Raw genomic sequence first — 20,549 nt, forward strand, 5'->3', positions numbered from 1 at the left:
TATATCTCCTACTTTATCACTTTTATTACATTCTCTCTGCTATTTTATCACTTTTATTTTATTCTCTCTCTCCTACTTTATTATTTTTATACTTTATTAACTACACACTTAAAACACTAATCTACAACTCCTTAATTTCCGTGACGAAATTAAACGTGTCAAGATTCGTGGGACGGATGGAGTAATTATTATTTTAAATAATGATTATAAAGAGTAAAATGTGGTGATGAATAGAATCAACCATGGATAAAGAAATTACGAAGTTGATTTTTAATAATAATAATAAAAAAAAAGTTACAAGCGGATTTCATTTTTAACCAAGTCCACGAAATTACCAAATTTCGATGGCTCGTGAATCTTGTCCCTCCACGTCATCTTAATTTTAGACCCAATTAAAGACTCGCGATTAGGTTTTGACAGTTCCAATTACTTTTTAATTAATTTTATATTTTCCTCGTGTGTGTTTCATTATAAATATCCCAATTTTTATAATGACATCTTAATTTTTTAAACAAATGATTAAAGGATTAATTATATTTATTAATTAATGGGCCCATCAATTATACTTTCTCTCTATATCTACTTTTTGCAAATCTCAATTTGTTTCTCTTTGTCCTTCAATTCATTTTATTTTTACATATTTTTTAATCTTAGTGTTTAAATTAAAGTAATGAGATATTTTACTTCTTAATTTTCGTGTTCAAAAGTAATGAGATATTCGTAATAAGACGGAGAGAGTAATTAATTCATTAATGTATATTTGATCAATAAGTGTGTGCTATGACTCTATGATATTATAATTCCGTGTACAACACATTAATAAAAAAATTATTAAAATTTTAAGTGAATTTACTTTAACGATTTTCCATGATTATTTCTAACGATATTCAATCATGAACTTCCTCGGTCCCACTTTGATATATGGTCTACATTGCTTTTCGATACATATTAAAAATTATAATTATCATTATTAAAAAATATAATTTATATATAATTGTTTCATTTTGCCCTTGTTTATTTTCTACGTATTATCTCCTCCACGCACATTAGAAAATTTTAGTGCAAATTAAATTTAAAAAGAGACTGTATCTTAGAACATCCGAAAAATAAGTAGGACAGAAGGAGTATTTTTCAGACAGAAGGGATATATATATTATTTATGGTAAAAAAAAATAGCAGGAAATTATTAGATTTGTGGTAAGTTAGTAAGGAGGGAGACTTAGACGAAATGTTTAGCTTTATATTTATTGTTCCTTTTCCCGTGGGAGAGGAAAAGCAGCAAGCAATGGCTTTAAAAAGCCTGAATCCTATATCTTCTCTGCACCATCACTCCTACACACAAAACCATCTCTCTCTCTCTCTCTCTCTCTCTAAGTTTCATTTACATACATCATCGCACTCTTCTCAAATGGTACGTATTTCTCTTTTCTCTTCTCTCTCATTTTCATATTTGTGTATTTATATATATATGAATATTTTCTTTTGCCGCAATTAAAGTTTCCGAATCATGCAAAGAAAAATGGGCGATGATTAATCTGTTTATGTTAATGGCACAATGGTTTTCCGGCTACCTGAGGAAGTATTCTGGCCACCTAGTACGTCGGAAAACCTCTTTAGTGATGCATTAATTTGTGTCAAACACAATTGAATATTTGTCTAGTCTGGCAATATTCTTACAGATATTTTAGAATTTTAATATACCCCTAAAGAATAAAGTAGGTTCAACTTTGTGTATTTTTCAACCAAAATATTCATATTCGATTACTAATTTACTTTAGGGTAATTGGCCTCAAAATATACCAACTTTAACTCAATTCTTATTTTGCCTCTAACCTTTCAATCTTTGCCAAGAAATATATCACCTTTCAAATTGTAGCCAATCTTAACAATCCCATTTTCAATAAATTAGAAATTGACCCTCAAGAATAGATAAGTGCAGAAAAACCCCAACATATTACAAAACCAAGACAAAATACCCTCATAATGAATTTTAAAACAGTTTAATTATTAATCAGGCCCAACATGCTTCCGTAACACTTCGAAATAATTCAAAACATAAATCAACAGTATACCTTTCGTCGACTGGTCACCTTCAGGAGCTTTTATCGCGTTTTACGGACTTATTGCCTCCTCGGCCTTCGTCCAACCACCCACTCGCAAGTGATGGTTGCAACCTTCTTCCTTCACTGTGTTCCGGCTTTCGCCGAATGGTCACCTTCAGGAATCAGTTTCCCTCCTTCACTGTGTCTCGACGTCAAATATTTTTGTTGAAAAATGAAAAGAGAATATTTTTACTCAACCCGGAATAGTTGGACAAAAACTAAGCGTTTATAGAGGAATTATATAAAAATTAATTTATTTCATAAAATAATCCCCAAAGGAGGAGACTAACTTGTTTTAGCTACTCATAGTAGCTAATCCTTGTGTACATAAAATAAAAAGGAAACTAAACTAAAAACGAAAAACTTTGAAAAACAAGAATTAAAATTACAAAGATTATTTAGAGAGAGGAAGTGGTGTGTGGAAATGTGTTGTGAATTCCGAATGCTCTTCTTCTCTCCAGCTCTTGGGTTTATATAGAGGTTTGAGTCCCTCTATTATTACTCGGTTGTTGGCCTCGGATTCCATCCTTGTGGCCAGCTTGCTTGAATATGACATCCACCTTCTTTTGTCGGCCTTGATTGCCGACACTTGTTAGTGGCATCACATAGTGCTGGACCCTTGCTTTATCGTCTTGTGATAATGCTGGTAGGGGCCGGCTGCTTTTCCTTCCACTCACTTTTGTCCTGGAGTGTTTGGTGAGTGGTCCTCCTGTTCTTCCACCCACTTTTGTCGTTTCTTTTGTGGGTGCAATCCTTGCTGTGAATCACATGATTCACTATGCTTTGTCGGCCACCTTACTTTTTTGGTGCCCGAGGTGCTCTTCCTTTTGGGGTCTGATGCTTATCGTGTTCATCAGACCGGAACCTCCTTCTGTCCGGCTTTGGGAAGAATCCTTTGCCGAATTCTGGCTCCTTCTGCGACGAACATTGATCGCAGATTTTCTCGATCCATTGGCCCGAATGAGCCATATTGCAGAATTTGCGACGAGTCTCCTGGCTCCCCGCTATCCTGTTTCCCCAAATCGTTTGCCTCTTTTTCTCGAAAGATTTTTCGGCAAACTCAGTGGTTGTTCCTGTCATTGTGTTAACCAGGAACGTTCCCAGATCAGAACTTTGAAAGAACTTAAATCTGGACTTCATTTTGTCCATCTCTGTAAGACAGACCCATAGCCCCCATGCTCGTCTCGTGGAGATTTGATCCTCCGTGAATGTTGAGGCGATTGGGACTTGAAATTCAGGAACTTTGATTCGGTTCAAGGCTCCTGTATCTGGTCTTCGAAGCTTGATGAAATGGAAAGCTTCATAGACTCCTTTTCCGACGGGTTCTGGTGCTGCGCTGAAGAAGTACAGTTCCAGAACATCTCCCCGCTTAAGGGACTCGTTGTTCTCCCAGGCTTCAAACACCGTTCTCTGGATCCACTTGGGTAGACCCTTGATTTCGTTGAAGGCTGGAGAGGTGGTATAAACTGAGGCCAAAGCCCCAAACTCATACCATTCCTTGATGTGATTTGGATTGGCTCCCGGAGTTGTCCAAATTCTAGGGTATCTCCCTGCAACATCAACCCGGCAATTTCCCGGATTAATGCCCTTTCTCGTGATGAGTTTCTCCCATCTGTCTTGATAAATCTGCCAAGAAGGAGAAATATCAACAAAATTAGTATCAATCTTAAGTTGGCCAGTCATCGGCCTAAGATTGATCTCTCCCTCTTTTTCCCCAGAGGTGGAGGGTTGACATGTTGATTCAGGGTGTGACCCCTTAACAACATATTTTCCTCGAGCGTCCGGCTGTAAAGCCATTCTCTCAGGACTTGTGCTAGGGGTACTTGAATCCCCTGCTACAGGTAATCCGCCCTGTACGGAAAGCATTGCTTTAGCCCGGTTTTCGCGGACAGCGCGCAAGAGCGGCTTGCTGAGTACTTCCTGAAGATTGAACACCTTCATGAAGCAATCATCTATTTGGTTGGATATTTGGGCTTCGTCAGCCGCTTGTATCTTTCCAGCTTGTTTAGTGTGTAGTACACACTTCTGCCATTCTTGTTGTAGCAGCTCTAGACTTGCAAAGAGCTGCCCCTGTATTGTCTCGATGGCCTCCACTTCAGGGAGCTCCATCCCTTGTAAGGAAATCTGCAAGAACATTCTGATCAGATTTCAAAACGACAATATCATAATCATAATATTGACATTCGGCTTGCCATCTAAGCAATCTAGATTTTTCAGGCTTAGATTCAATCTTTTTTGTTAAGAAAGCTTTAACGTTAGTGTTATCTACTTTCAAAACAAATTTCTTGGCAAGTAAGAAAAGCGGCCATTTTTTAAACGCCTTTCGCACTGCAAAGAATTCCTTTTCGTTGATGTGCCATCGCACAGCTTCGTCGTCGGAGAAAAGACCGCTACAGTATCTGCAAGGTTCTTCTCCAAAAGGGGTGATCTTTGTAAGCACTGCTGCCCACCAGAAATCACTCGCATCTGTATAGAGGACTAAGTCATCCTTGTCTTGTGGTATTGAAAGTTTTGGGAGATTTTTACAAATCTCTTTTAACTTCTTCATACCCTCCCGATGCTCCTCTTTCCATATGAATGGAACATCTTTCTTCAGTAATGGACTGAAGACTTTCCGGTACTCTGCAAGATTTTTGATGAACATTCCTGCAAAGTTAACAACTCCGAGAAAGCTTTGGAGTTGCTTCTTTTCCCACCATGCCAAAGGATTCTCATGGTAATACTTCTGAATCCTCCTTTTGACGTTGGCAATGGACACCTGTTCATCTTCCTTGATATCTTTGTGTGATATCAGGGATACTTTAAGGATTTGAGTTTCTTCCTCAGAGAGATTTGGGAATCCCTCAGTTCTGCATTTGAGCAAAACTTCTCCGAATCTCCTTTGATCCTTCATTTGAGGTCTCCGGAGTCTGCCATCATCACCACGCTTGCTGCGAAAGTTGATTGGCATCGATCGATGAAAGGCTCCATTGAGCCTTTGCACAATGATCTTGTGATCACAATTGGTTGTGAACACTAGCCTCCTGGCTTCATTGTCCTGTATGTACCTCTTGAAGCTTTGCAGAAAATTATTTCCGAATAATATATCTGCTCCGGTATCATGAAAATAAATTGGTGGAGTCTTGACCTTGTACCAAGGTGTCTGTCCTGCTCCGCCGATCAATATTTCCGTTTGTTTTACTCCTTTCGATAGAAGTAAAATCTTCTTGGAGAAATCCCTTCCTGCAATTCGAGGTAGATCTTCTTCCACTTCAACTGGAAAGACTCCTCGTTTTGCTGTACAGATTCCTGCTCCCGAATCCACATAAGCAGCAAAATATTCTGCTTTGTATTTCTCGTATAACATCCCTACCGAGATGTATATTGAGAAAGGGCTCGTCATTGGATCATCAATCTTTGACGCCCGATTGTGATCTCCATTCCTCCTGATTTCCATGACCATGGCTTATATTTGTCAAGGAAATCTCATCATAAGATCAGGACGTCCGCTTCTTGTCCAGCTTGGCCTTCGGCCTGGATTTCAAAGCCTCCAACTTCCAGAGTTCCGATGTATCTGTTGTCCCCTGGATTTGCCAGATAATACAACGAGCTACAAGGAAATTTGTTTTCCCTGCTTGTTGTATCAAATCTTGTGGAAACCTGTCTCCATCCTTCGGGACATTTGAGCTTGACTCTCATGTCCGGAGCTGGTATTTCCTGGATCGCCCTTCTCTCATATGATTGAGAGAAACTCCTTGTTATAGGCCCTGAAGTCAGCCTATTTCCTTGGAATGATAGCCTTGGTGCTCCTAGTCTGAGACTTTGGTTATGGCTAAGCACCGTCTTGTCTCCAATATCGATGTCGATTTCTCCGATCTGAGGAATCTCCACTCGGTTTGGTTTGACTGCCTTGGCTACCTCCTTGAATATTTCTGGAATTTCAATGAACTCTTTCCCCAGAAATAATTTTGTGTGATGGGAATTTGATAGGGCATACGAGACTTGATAAGTCAGTGAGTATGGCCTATTCCCTTCTGTCATAAGCTCCTTCTTTTTGTAGTCCTGATAGAGGGTCAGGGCTCGGCTGAAGGATGAATCCTGTAGATTATAAGCGATCTGTGGATAGAACTCGGTTATAATCCTCTTGGCATAGAGATTGCCCGAAAAGGCTCCCAGAACTGATGCTCTAGTATCTCTGATTCTTTTGTCGCAAAGTGCGACATCAATTGGTTGGTCTGTCCCTGGGGAGAGGGATGATTTGATTACCAACTGAATTGCTCCAATATGAATCCATTTCATCGTGCTTGCGACTTCTGGCTTCATTTTCTTAAGATCCTGCCTAATATCTTCGGCAGGAACCAGCTGGATCTCCACCTGATTACTTGTAATCTCCATTGGAAGCGCCATTTCTCGGTTTGTGACACCAAAATAGACATGATGCTTCCTCTTGGATGGAATCAAGTTATTAAAAACTCGATTCAATCTCCCATTGGAAAACCCTTGGTATGTTTGTACCTCTCCAGTTTCCCTATTGAGTTTCTTCACGAGCTTTTTCACCACTTCTTCCTGTGGAATCAGAAAATGGCTAGTGAATCCATTCTGATCCTCCTTCTGGATATGGTGGACCTCGTGTTCCTCTTTAGTCTGACTCGCCTCCGGTTGATCCATCGGACATCTCCGAATCTTCAGAACTAAAGACCTCTTCTTGCTCATATATACTCTCATCAGAGGATATATCTTCGAATTGATACACGGGTATCAATTTCTGGTGATAGATAGCGTCTTCGATATCCGGTGTGGATTCGAATCTCCTTATCTGCCTTTTCTCGTTGTCTGGGCAATTGGTTGAAATATGCCCCTTTGCACCGCACGACCAGCAGTTGCAATCCTTGAAACTTTCATTAGCCTTGGCCTGAGTACGCCTGAAAGTTTTTCTCGCCGGGATTCTCTTTTGATTTGAGAATCGGTTTCTTGATGGTCCGCTCCGTTGGCCTGACTTGTAGGAGCGCGCCTTCTGTCTGGTCCACATAGTTCTTGGCTTCCAAGAACTCCTTCTGGACTTTCTTTCATAGGGTTGATACCTATGTTTCTTTCTGCTTCTTCGTTGATATAGCAACTCAGCACCAATCTCTGTTGGAAGATCAATGTTGTCGCACATCAATGGAGATTTCTTGTTGAGTCTTCTCAATCTTTTGAGATTCCTCTGGTTAGCTGCCTTCTGGCACCATTCGGACAGCTTCTTGTGAACATAAGACATCCTCCTTGATGCACTGTCAAGTGGATATCCTCCTGGTGAAACATACTCATTAATGAGCATTTCTCTCCATGGACTTGGAAACTTTGGAAAGAAAAGGTCCATAGCTTGCTGATCTTCCACCTCCCCCATATGGACATATAGGGTGTATAAACGCAGAAATTCATTGAGAGCTTTTGGCTCTAGCACCATCAACCTTAGATTGTAAAGTGCCTGTTGATATTTCTTGCGCTTTTCCTCTGCGGCTCCTTCGAAAAAACCCATTCCCAAGAAATGGATTTTAACTTGTTTAGTAATTTCTTTGATGACGTCATATAATGACGTATTACTAAACAATTCCTCCCTGGTCGAAACCTCAAGTTTTTCCCAGTATTGTTTTGCCATGCCTGCCAAGCTCGCTTCGAAGACTCTGGCAAATTCTTTTTTGTCGTAATCAATTGTGGCAATCACGACTTTTAATGATGAAGCCCATTCGTCGATGAGATCCTCCCATTCTTTGAAACTGGCTTCGTCAAGGTTGAGAATCAATCCGTATGGATGGATTGGTTCTAGTGTGACCTTTCCTACAGGAGTATCCTTCATCTGAGGCCTCCGTCGTTTTGTTCGTTGGAACTGGCTTGCATCGTCTTGGGCCGACCCTTTCGTTGACGATTCTTCTTCTTGAGGCTCGTTTTTGGGAACCTCATCTCCTTGGTTCATCTTTAGATCCACCATATTGAGGTTAGCAAAAGATTCTGCTAACTCTTGTAGATCTTCTAATCCGATTCTGTCAAGGCTATCCATGATATTTGCCTTTCATAATTCGGATTATGTCCTCCGGCTGCAACTCTTTGGGTGTTGCATCGAATAGAGATGTAGACGTCGGGTCTTTGGACCATTGGTTCCGAATTTTTCCGGAACATGGTTTTCGCCTTTCGATCTCCTCCATTCTTCTCTGGATATCACGCAAGAGGGTAAGGATTTCCTCTTGTTTGAGTGATATTCTGCTTATCTCCATCGGTAGTTCATACAGCTTGTTGCCGTAATATTCCACCGTTTTCTGAATCTCCCGCAAGTTGACGTTGTCAGAAGAGTCTGGCTTGATCTTGTGGTAGCTCGGATAAGCTACTCCCGCCTTGTCTTTTTGTTCCATCAATCGTGGGACTGATGGGCCTCGTCTCTGGTACGTTCAATCGTCGTTCTGGTGGCGGCGAGTCCCATGAGGTTCTCATGGTAGAATTGGATACTCGTGATAATATCACGAATGATCTCGACATCTTCTCCTCGTCGTACGTTGGTAACGAGGGCTCGATTGTTCCAGTTGAGTCCGTCTAGTAGACGGGTAATCTCGCTCTCCAAATGTTGGAGAGTGTTCCTGTATGGTACACATCTCGGACACTCGTCCGGATCCATAAACTTTTACTGGAGTCTCCTCCCACATGGGTTAATAATTAAAATAAACTAAAAATTATATAATTCCTCTATAAAAACCCGCTCTGATACCATTTTAAACAAGGATCTTTTAAACTGTTTTTTGCTCGAAAGTACGTGGCGTTGTCTCACAGTCCAGACCCAGATTACCAGGTAATCTATCGGGCACGAGGAAAGTTTCCAGCCGATATACCATTCAAGCCAATCTTATACATGTTTTAGGTATAAATTGTCTTTTAATCAAAAGTTTCTGGGGCAAATCTAAAATTAAATCATTCAAGGGGGTCAATTTTAAATTTTCAAGATCTGGAAAAGTGCAATTTGAGACAAATATCAAAGTTGGTATATTTTTTCGCAACTATGGAAAGCTAGGAGGCAAAACAAGAATTGGAGCAAAGTTCACATATTTTGGGGCTAACATCCCTTTACTTTATCTCTCTTCGCCACGAATTGATTTATTGAAAGACGTGGTAAAATGTGTGTTGGCCGCTAAGGGGTTAATATTAAGGTCAAAGGTTTTGATATATAAATTTTTTTATTTAATATTGTTAATTTATCGGGAAAAAAACGTGACGAAATTAAAATGGCCATTTTGAAAATTTGAAACATCTCTGTACGTAGGTCATGACCGTAACATGCCCAATCCTTGTATCATTAATTAGTACTTCCTCCGTCCCACTCCAATAAGCTCACTTCTTTTGGGCACGAAGATTAAGAAAACTTATTTTTTAGTTGGAAAGTAGTAGTAGTAAAGTGGTGTGGTCCACACCAATTAAATATAATTTTTTTACCCAAAAAGAAAAATGAGCTATTGGAGTGGAACGGAGGGAGTACTTATTAGCGTGTAAACATTAATTTAGCGTTTAATACATTAATTAAGTTTCATTCGACGATAATTTAAAAGTCAACTGTATCTTTTAAAAAGAAAGAGTGGAACTACATACTTTTTTTAGGGAAGTAGAACTACATAATTGATAACCTTAAACTAACTACATAATTGATAACTTAAACTGAAAGACTCGCATTATTTGGATTTAGTCTTAAGAAATAAAATAGACAACATATATAATTACACTTTATTTTCAGTTTCCACGTGATAATGTCCCCGTATTAGTGTATCTAGTTCAAACTCCACGTTGACAATTGATATGAGTCATATGACATAGCTCTTGGGGAATCCAAGTGGTGCAAGGTCTCATTGGTAAACAACGAGATTAGGGGGTGAACAATCGAATCTAACCGTTTCGGTGCGGTTCGATCCCGATTTCACTGGTTCGGTTTTCGGTTAGATTCCAAAAATTAAAAATTGATAAATTTTGGTTCGGTTTTGCAAACCGAACCGAACCGAACCCGATAAATATTTATATTTTATAATATATAATTAATTTTCTAATTTTTAATTGGTTTATATATTTATATTTTATAATATTTTATTATATATTTATATTTTATATATTTTATATATTAATTGGTTTTTCCGAAAATTATATATTTATATTTTTATATTATTTTACAGGTTTTAATTAGTTTTTTTAGAAAAAAGAAAAAATAAATTTGCATCGGTTCGGTTTAACCGACGGTTTTACTGGTTCGGCTTGGCACCCCCAATTGGTGCGGTTCGATTTCAATTTTAACCATCGGTTCAATTTTCGATTTTGAATTTTTGGTTCGGTTTTGCACCGAACCGAATCGATGCTCACCCCTAAGCGAGATCGTGGGTTCAAATATCACTGCTCACATTTTTCCAAGTAAAAAAAACTAATATTTCTAATTGATTAATTGTTATATCTTACTTTATGTGATTTAACTCTAAGTTTGCATTTATAACATGATTTTTTTATGTGATGATTCTAATTTCTACACTAAGAGAAAAAATTATATGACGCTGAATTAAAATTTTATTGCAAAAGAAAGAAGAAAAATCTAATAAACCCTTTAAAATACAAGCGCAAACAAAGGTCGAGGCTCGCTAAAACCTTCCTAAGAAAAAAAATGGAAACCTTCCTAAGTTAATTATATGATGCATTTACTGAATAATTGTTATGTGAAAAAATATGCTGAAATTTACGACATGCAGGGTCGGTCCTGTATCTCACAGGGTCTTAAGCAAAAATTAGAAAATGGATCTTTATAATTTTCTTTATAAGTTTGAGTAATTGCTAAAGCAATGGGCCTCCAAAAGTGGGACCCAATTAATAGCTTTTTGATTCTATTTTTTTTTTTTATAATGCCCTTTTGTTTACTAAATATGTTTTTGAAATCCTATTTTATTGTTAAACAAAAATAAATTTTACATATATGCTATATAAAAAAGTTAAAAAAATTGGGCCTCTCTAGCAGCATGTTGAGCATGTTATTATATTTAACTGAAGAGAAAATAATAGTTGCGGCTTGATGGGTGCGCAGTGAATCCAAATTGAAGTAATCTAGAAATCTTATGATCGTTTTTAATTGGATTTACAAGTACGATATGTACTGTGCTGGAAATTTCCGCAATGTGGTTTATTTGTTTGATATAATTACTTTATTTATTTATTGGTTTATGTTTTGACGCCAAAATCATGACTTTTACGATTCTGTGATTTACAAACTACGATATTGATTTAGTTTCAATTAAATTAAAGTTGATGTAAGTCCAAAAAGTACACATAGTCTAGTTTTATACTCCTTCCGTCCCAGCTTTTAGTATCCAACTTTCCTTTTATGATCGTCCCACATTTTGGTATCCATTTCTATTTTTAGTAAAAGTAGGTGGGACCCTTACTCCACTTTAATTATTTTAACTCTCACATAAAATGTGGGACCCTTATTTCACTCACAACACATCAATCACTTTATTAAAACCCATGTCGTTCTCAACTGGATACCAAAAGCCGGGACGGAGGAAGTACATGAAACAGAAATACACAGTGAAAGCAGCTTGTTGGCTAGTCTATGTGTACGTTTTTAGATGGCATGCCAACTTTAATTTTGTCAAAATCTCAATTAATATTATAAATCAAACACAAATTGGTAAAGAACATGTTTTGATACTAAATTAATTTGAAAGTCTATGTTATAAAAACAAAAAAATCTCAAATTTTATTATCACAAATATCACTTTTACTGAAGTTTCTCTAGAGATGGGCCTGGCAATGGATCAGATCTGGATCGAAATATTCAGATTCAGATCCAAATTTTTTACTTAGATTTGGATCCGATCTAAATTTATTGAATTAAAAAGAAAAAAAAATCTAAGTGTAAATCCAGAGGATTTCGAGTTTAGATCTGAATCCAAATATTTTTTCTCTTTTAAAATAAATTCTAAATTAACTAAAAATTAAAACAAAATTATAATTATTGTCTTGAGTTTTAAAATCATTCAAAAATAAATACTTACACCATAATCCATAAAAAAAACATTATAATAATTCAAAATAAGCAAAAATACAATAATTAAGTACTAAATAACATATAAGTTATACACTAATAGTTCAACAACATATCAAAACAATCAACTTTTGTAATTGTTCAAAGACATCTTCCACGTTATAGCACTTTCAACATCATCAACATCCTAAAGAAGTGAAGAAAATATAATGAGAATTACACACTTATTTCAATTATATAGGTACAGAAGGGATTAAAATTATTATCATATCATTAAAATTAATTTGATCTCCATCTTCATCACAATCTTCAGTAGCAGTAGAATAAGAATGTATGAATCGCCCTTAGAACGTCAATCTAAGAGCTATTCTCTCTCTCTCTCTCTCTCTCTCTCTCTCTCTCTATATATATATATATATATATATATAGGGGAGGACTAGAATAAAAACACTCTTAAGTGTATAAAATATAAATGAATTTTAGCCCTTAGATCATCAAGATCTACGGTTGATTCGTAACCCTGTTGGATGAATTCGTGGTTCTGAGTTCGAATCCCAAAGGTAACAAAAATTTATTTTTCACAATTCGTAACCCTGTTGGATAAATTTATACGTGTTCTACATAAAATTCATACATTAAGAAACGTTTATATTTTATACACTTAAGAGTGTTTTTATTCTAGCCCACCCCTATATATATATATATATATATATATATATGGAGCGGTTAGAATAAAAACAGTTCTTAAAATATAAAATATGAACAAACTAAAATATATGAATTTTATGTAGAATATGTATGAATTCGCTGTGTAAATGTATGAATTGCAAAAATTAATATTTCCACTACCTATGAAATTTGAATTCAGGACCATTAATTCATCCAACAACGTGATGAATCAACCGTAGATCTTGATGATTTAAGGGCTGTAAATGGTTCCTACTTTATATTTTAAGAGCTATTATATATATATATATATATATATATATATATATATATATATATATATATATATATATATATATATATGGTTGCATTCTATGACAACCATTCCCCTAGATAGAGAATAAAGACCAAATCAAGGCCATTCATCTCACTCCAATCAACGGTTCATATAATTTTTGATTTGATTTTTCATGTAATTAAATATTGGTTAATTACATTTATTTAATCCGAAAATAGCAAATATGTCCACTCAAATCCACCGAAATTTGGGATCCCGTTGAACAAATCCCAAAAATTCTTCTCTTTCCATTCTGGGACCTGATCCGTCGATGAACATAATAGGTGAACATTAGTATGTTCATTTTTTTTCCGACGAACATATCGACGAACATTAATATGTTCATTTGTTTTCCTACGAACATATCGATGAACATTTAGTAAGTTCATTTGTACTCTCTCTCTCTGCTGTTTCTGGTCGCATCGTCCAGCCGTCTCGCCCTGCCGTTTAATAGCTCCGGCCAACAAGGTAATCGCCGTAGAGTTGGACACCTTCAAGTAAGGGTTTGACACACCTCCCTCCGACACCCTTCGGAGCAAGAGGGGAAAGCCGCGGCCACGCCGCCCAAGCCCCCACGCCGCCTGCCGTTTAATAGCTCCGACCAACAAGGTAATCGCCGTGGAGCTAGACACCTTCAAGTAAGGGTTTGACATACCTCTCTCTGGATCCCTTCGGAGCAGGAGAGGAAAGACGCGGCCACGCCGCCCAAGCCCCCCGCGCTGCTACTGTCGGATCTGGGCTTCAATACACCTCCCTCTACCTTCAACGGATCTGGGCGGATCCGTCGCCGCCTTCGTTGTGGGGGAAGTGGCGGTCTGGTCGAGATAAGAGAGAGAGGCGAAGGAGGAGCCGGCGTCGTCGGGCGGTGTCGCGCTACGGCTGCCGGAGAAGACGGGCAGAGAGGCAGCGACGTCGGCGTTCTTCGTCGATGGTCGTCTGGTCGAGAAAAATGAGCGAGAAGTGATAGGCGGCTGCGGCTGGGAGGCGCCAGATCTGAAAAAGAAAAGAACGACGACAACGATAGCTGTTTGACTGCTGTCGAAGGGAGCCGTTGTTGCCGGATAAGAGATCATATGCGGCGACAACTTAAGGGAGAGAGAGAGAGATAGCGAGAGCGTGAGTCTCCATTAACAAACCTAAGGAAGAGAGAAATCATAAAATAAATGAAATGACAAACCTAACCTTTATTATATAAAATAAATGAAATAAAATCATAATTAAAGGTTAAATTATCACCGTTAGATTAAGCAAGATCGACGCACAAGATTTGGTCTTTATTCTTTATCTAAGGGAGTGGTCTCCATTGAACTCTCCCCTATATATATTAAGAATGCTATCTCTTGTGAGAAATTGTAATAACGAAAATTCGAACCAAGGTGAACATGACTATTCATGCGTTACATTGATTTATTCGTAGATTTATATTGGCTTATTCATTATTTTCATTTCATACAATTACTTCGAATATATATATCAATCATAAGATTTAAATATCTCTCGTTTCAAATTCGTTCTCATTTCTCACCACACACACACATATATATAAGAGCGTTCCAATGAGATCCCCTATATGTGGCGAGATCTTAGATTGATTTGTGGGTGCTGATTGCATGTATCCTATGACTAATATTTACCTAGATGGCGAAATTTTTTACCAGGGTTCGAATTTTAGAGGAAACGAAAATTTTACCAATTTTTTTAATATTGTTATTTATCAGTTTATACTGTCTTATTCAACACTATATACTGTATTATTCATTGTACTCGTGATCTCACGAAAAATAGCAATCTCACTGGAGTGCACCCCTATATATATATATATATATATATATATATATATATATATATATATATATATATATATATAGGGGGAGGCTAAAATAAGAACGCTTCTTAAAATATAAATTAGGAACCATTTTCAGCCCTTAGATCATCAAGATCTACGGTTGATTCATCACCTTGTTGGATAAATTCATGGTCCTGAGTTCGAATCCCAAAGGTAGCAAAAAATTATTTTTCGCAATTCATGCCTTTATACATTTTATTCATGCGTGTTATACATAAAATTCATGCATTTTTGCTGATTCGTAATTCTTAAAATAAGGGTGGTTTATTGAATAACCGCCCCCTATATATATATATATATATATATATATATATATATATATGAGCGAGATCATGTAGTACCCAAACCTTTGATAGTATGTAGGACCAATTCTGCACCACACATTTTGTTCATGTGGCGCATTAAGATTGTGATACGTACGTAGCAAGGAGCTTCCAAAGCCTTCCAAGGCAAAATTCGAGCAGTGGTAAAATCGAAATAAAATTTTCAAATCTTAAAAGAAAATCAACTTTTTTTAATATATTTTTTATTTATTTTTTGAAGTTTTTGAATCTAACATGTTTTGGATGCATGAGTTTTCAAACAAAAATGCATAACATTGCATACAAAAATTGCATAACAAAATGCATTGCATTTTGCCACCGATCTAGTATTTCTCGCCACCCAACCTACCCTCCCGCCCTCCCACTCCCCGATCATTTTTTTATTATATTTTCTTATTTTTTTTATTTTTTTTACACAAAAAAATGCATATGTATAAATACAAAAATGCATAACATTGCGCGCACACACAAAAATTTGATTGGGGTTGGGGGTGGGTGGCGAGAAACATATGAGTGGTTGCAAATTGCAATGCATTTTTGTATACAATATCATGCATTTTTTTTGTTTATACATATGCATTTTTGTATAAAAAATTATGCAAAGAAAAAAATGTGGGTGGTGAGAAATACCTAATTGGTTGCAAAATGCAATATATTTCTATGAATAATGCAATACATTTTTGTGTACATTATTATGCATTTTTGTATATAAAATTACGCAAAAAAATTGACATGGGGGTGAGGGTGGGTGGGTCAGCGGCAAAAAAACTTGATTGGTCAAAAATACAATGTATTTTTTTTACTCCCTCCATCCCATTACAAATGTTCTACTATTACTTTTGATTTGACTTGATTTTAATTGTAAAAATTTTGGTTATATATATATATAAGAATATTATAGGTATAATGATACTATTTGTACGAATAGAATACTTTATAAAATAGTACTGTATCATACTGCGTTATTATCTTTATTAAATTAAATATGAATATAATAAGTAATTAAATCAATTTTATATAACAAGATTATTTTACAATAAATAGAAATTATACATATGATTTTTTCCAAGCACACTCGTAAATAAAGGAATGCAGTCAGCAATAGAAAACGAAAGAATGACTATTCATTTATATCGTGGCTTTCGGCAGAATAAACTTGCGCCGTAAAGAGAAGTGCTTTAGGTAGTGCTTTTTGCGTGTTTCTTTCTATTGTTGCGTTTTACCTTATTAAAGATTTTGATGAGAAATGTATAATTTTTTCCACTCAAATGCCCTTTTCCCGATAATGTTTTATGACGATTAATTAATAATGTTTCCTTCTTAGTTGTCTAAGAATTATGGGACGCTGCTGTTCAAAATTTTAATATATTTCGCTTTTTCAATTTTATAGATTAGTTTAATACGTATCTGATAGGTACGTTTTATCGTTTGATACAAGAAACTTATGTTTCTTATAATCATTTATATTCCACACGCTCCGATTAATTACATAGCTAATGGTCCCACCGCCAACAAATACACCTTAGGAAAATAACAAAATAATTTATAATTTCAACAACTTTTAGCTTTTCCTTTTGTTCTTTCTGCTACGCCGATCACTTCCCATATACAGAAAGGCATGATTTGAGTTTAAATTGCATAAAAAAAGATTTGAGTTTAACTAATGAATTTCAATCATTCCGATTTGTTCCATATTTAGAAAGTTTTAGAAACGATATACAGAAATTGGGAATCATATATGATATTGCAACAGATTTTGAATATGATCTGAGTTTTGGAATATATATATGCATGCGATGAAGCAGGTAAAAGAGAAGAGTTTGGACGGAAAGGGCGGCGTAGTTCTAACTGCTCCGTTATCTCTTGACGGCAACGAATCCGACTCCGATTACAGAACTCCAAACATCATCCAACGCATTCTCAGCCTTCTCGCCGCCGTTCGCCCCGGCTCCGACCTCACGCGCCTCCAGGCAACCTCTCTCTCTCTCTAGATCTAATTAATTTGAAATTAAATTAATTAAAAGATTGCATTGCATTGCAGCTTCCGCCGCAGTTCAACATTCCGAAGTCGCAGCTGCAATTATACGGAGAGTCGGTGTACAGCGTGAGGTCGAATATGTTGAGCAAGTGTGTGGAGGAGGAGACGCCTCTGGGCAGATTGGTGGCGGTGGTGGCGTGGAGCATCTCCACCTTGCGCCCCTTGCCCTTCGGCGTCGCGCCATACAACCCGCTGCTCGGAGAGACCCACCACGTCTCCGCCGCATCGCTCAATGTGCTCCTAGAGCAGGTGCCTTCCCAAAATCCAATTCTCTTCAAATATTCATAATTGGAATTTTCACAAAAATTAATTTTACATAATTAAAAATTCCGATTTTAAATACACAAATTTTTATTTGTTTCGAATTTTCAAATTATTATCAATGATCTCAATTTCATGTTGAGATATTTGGAAGGGCCGTATACGGACAATATCATTAATTTACTAGAAATATTTGACAATTGTATGAATTTTTTTATTAATTTGAAAGCAAAACATTTTATTTCTATGCAAAACCAATATTGAATGGAAGTTAGGATATTTAAGTGCAATTAACCAATTGAAACACTATATTCAATATTAACTTTAGTCTCAAAATTTCGGCTTCAAACCAAACCAAACCGATCCAATCTTTTTAATATTTATTTATATTATATTAGAAATACTAGTATTTATTTATTGTCCTTCTATCCTTGAAGAAATAAATTTATGATTGTTTTCTTTTTAGTGAAAAAGAGATTTGTCAATATAAATTAACAGGAGCATGGGATATTTATAATTGCTTTAAAAAAATTATATAGACATGCAAGATTTTATTTATTTCTTCATACAAATTCACACTCTTTGAAATTTCGATTTAGAATTGAAAGCGAACACTTTGGGTTGGGTCTGGTTTGAACAGTTAAACTTTTGGAGTTGGATTTGAGTATGATTTAATAGCTGATTCTTGAAGCCTAAAATGTTAATGTTGTACCAAGGTTTCACATCACCCTCCAGTGACTGCTCTTCACGCCACGGATGAGAAAGCCAACATCGAAATCTTATGGTGTCAATCTCCCATTCCAAAATTTTACGGTATACTAGACCTCTTTTTTTTTCAATTAAATAAATAATTTTTTAAGTGACGATGAACTCGAATTTAATTTGGAAAAAATACAGACACACACTAGAAAAAAAAGAAAAAAAAATCATTGAGTGATTCTGAAATGTAACGTGGCAGGCAGTCACATTGAGACAGAAGTGGTGGGAAAACGGCAGCTGAAGCTTGTGGAGCAGAAGGAGACATACACGCTCAACTCTCCGAAACTGGTGATACGATTCTTGCCTTTTTCCGGCGTAGATTGGATAGGAGATGTAAGAATCCGATGTGAAGAAACTGAGCTTGAAGCACAGCTTTGTTACAGAGGCAACTCGTTTTGGCCACGCCCCTCCATACATAGGTCCATTAAGGGAAAGATTGTTAGATCATCAACTTCACACACAATTTATGAGATTAATGGCCACTGGGATAGGTAAATTCATTTAATCTTCTTTACCTTCTATCTACTTTTGCATATTACAATATTGTAATTCCATGTTTTAGAAGCGTGGTGGTGAAGGATGTTGCCACTGGGAAGCAGACAACCATCTACGATGCTAGAGAAGCCCTTTCAGGATTGAAAACTCCTATTCTCAAGGATCCTCAGGTAAATTACATAACTTTATAGCTGCACATCTATTACATTTAACTATCTCACGGACTATATATAGAGTTATTCGTAAATTACAAATACTACTTATCACCGTTGTTCACTTAATAGCCACCTAAAGTTGATGTGGATAGCCGGAAGCTAATTTGACCTAGAACAAAAAAATTACATGTGTAATAAAAAAAAATTAGAGAAAAAATTACACCTCTCACCCCCCTCCCCCCCTCTGTTCTCGCCCCATCCGGCAACCTACCGCCACCTACGCTCGTCGTGTTGTCGGAAAATTGATAGGGACACCGGCATCGTGAATGGGAAGTTGGTGAAGAGCAGTGTCAAGGCGGAGGACTGCCCCATCGATGGAGGGCCGGAGTTGGGCCACTCTAACGTCGGGAAGTCTTGGCTACTCAATTCCCTAGTCAGGGGAAAGCACCCCATTCTCACATCCAGTAGGGGGTTCCTTTTTTTACGTGTGTCTTTTTAGCTTTTGAATGATGCGATGAAAAGCAGTTACCTCCTTGTTTAACAAAAATGTTGTCTTTGAATTTCTTTATTTATTTATTTAATTTATCAAAAAAAAAAAGTTTCAATCATTTTGGTGAGCTTAATGTTTTTTTTTTTTCTGCACACGTGTTCTTTAATTTTTTCTTTTAAATTCCGAATCAGTTTTCAGCGCTCCACGTCGACTTTAATTGATTGAAAATTTGTCACGAGTTATTAAATGAATAACATAGGTAAGTAGGAATTATATTTGTAACTTTTTAAAAATCGGATAAAAGAGTTACTAAAGAGTAAATGTAGTTATTACGATAACCAAGTCCTGATATATATGGAGTGATTGAAATAATGAATGAAATTTTGTAGGTGGTTTGAATTGATGATGTTGGTTAATGCAGGCAGTTTGTAGTAGTGAGTCGAGCTTAGTATGGAGTGAAGTGAGCCGAGCCATACAGGAGAAGAGGTGGGATAAAGCGAGGGAAAGCAAGAGTGAGATTGAGGAGAGACAAAGAGAGATGGCAAGAGAGAGAGAGTTGAAAGGGGAAGAGTGGGTTCCTAAGCATTTTACGGTGTTCCATACCAAGGAAAGTGGATGGGATTGTGTCCCAAACAACAACGTTGTTGCCCCTGCTCCAATTATTGTTACTGATTAATCACACTTCTAAATTAAGGGATAAATCTTTCATTCAAATATAGAATATATATAATTGTGCACTAGAACGTGTGAACGATCAATATCTTTGTACAAATGTACTGCTGGCTGATCATATGCTACAAAGTGTAATGTGTCTATCATATGTCAGTACATGTTGTTCTAGACAATAATCGGGGGAAAAAAAAAGTTAGAAGAGTGCATGAGATTGCAAAAGAATAAAACTGAATTGACACTGAATAAAGTAGATTTGTAGATTTTATAGCCGAGTTGAGAGGCACGACGAGGTATGGCTCGCATAGTGATCACGATCTAAAGTGTCATCTCTAAAGAGAAAATGGTTATGCCTCACCATAAATAATAGCAGACGGACGAATTGGAGACGATGTT

The 20,549-nt window shown here is 36.7% G+C and overlaps 1 protein-coding gene across 1 annotated transcript; it reads left to right on the forward strand.

The window, feature by feature from the left end:
• The first annotated feature begins 1,174 nt into the window (after nucleotides 1-1,174).
• Nucleotides 1,175-20,309, forward strand: LOC131021338 (oxysterol-binding protein-related protein 4B). Its single transcript, XM_057950494.1, has 7 exons — nucleotides 1,175-1,411; nucleotides 17,092-17,256; nucleotides 17,328-17,573; nucleotides 18,302-18,398; nucleotides 18,544-18,835; nucleotides 18,907-19,009; nucleotides 19,906-20,309. The coding sequence occupies exons 1-7, from the start codon at nucleotides 1,229-1,231 to the stop codon at nucleotides 20,158-20,160; spliced, it is 1,341 nt and encodes a 446-aa protein (XP_057806477.1). The 5' UTR covers nucleotides 1,175-1,228; the 3' UTR covers nucleotides 20,161-20,309.
• Nucleotides 20,310-20,549: the final 240 nt, after the last annotated feature.

The sequence above is a fragment of the Salvia miltiorrhiza genome, chromosome 4 (genome assembly GCF_028751815.1).
Source record: "Salvia miltiorrhiza cultivar Shanhuang (shh) chromosome 4, IMPLAD_Smil_shh, whole genome shotgun sequence".
NCBI classification, from domain to species: domain Eukaryota; kingdom Viridiplantae; phylum Streptophyta; class Magnoliopsida; order Lamiales; family Lamiaceae; genus Salvia; species Salvia miltiorrhiza.

Coding starts and splice junctions, on each gene's coding strand:
- LOC131021338 (XM_057950494.1), top strand. CDS start 1,229: ATGTTTAGCTTTATATTTATTGTTCCTTTTCCCGTGGGAGAGGAAAAG. Junction 1,412..17,091: donor CATCGCACTCTTCTCAAATG/GTACGTATTTCT, acceptor GCGATGAAGCAG/GTAAAAGAGAAGAGTTTGGA. Junction 17,257..17,327: donor CCGACCTCACGCGCCTCCAG/GCAACCTCTCTC, acceptor ATTGCATTGCAG/CTTCCGCCGCAGTTCAACAT.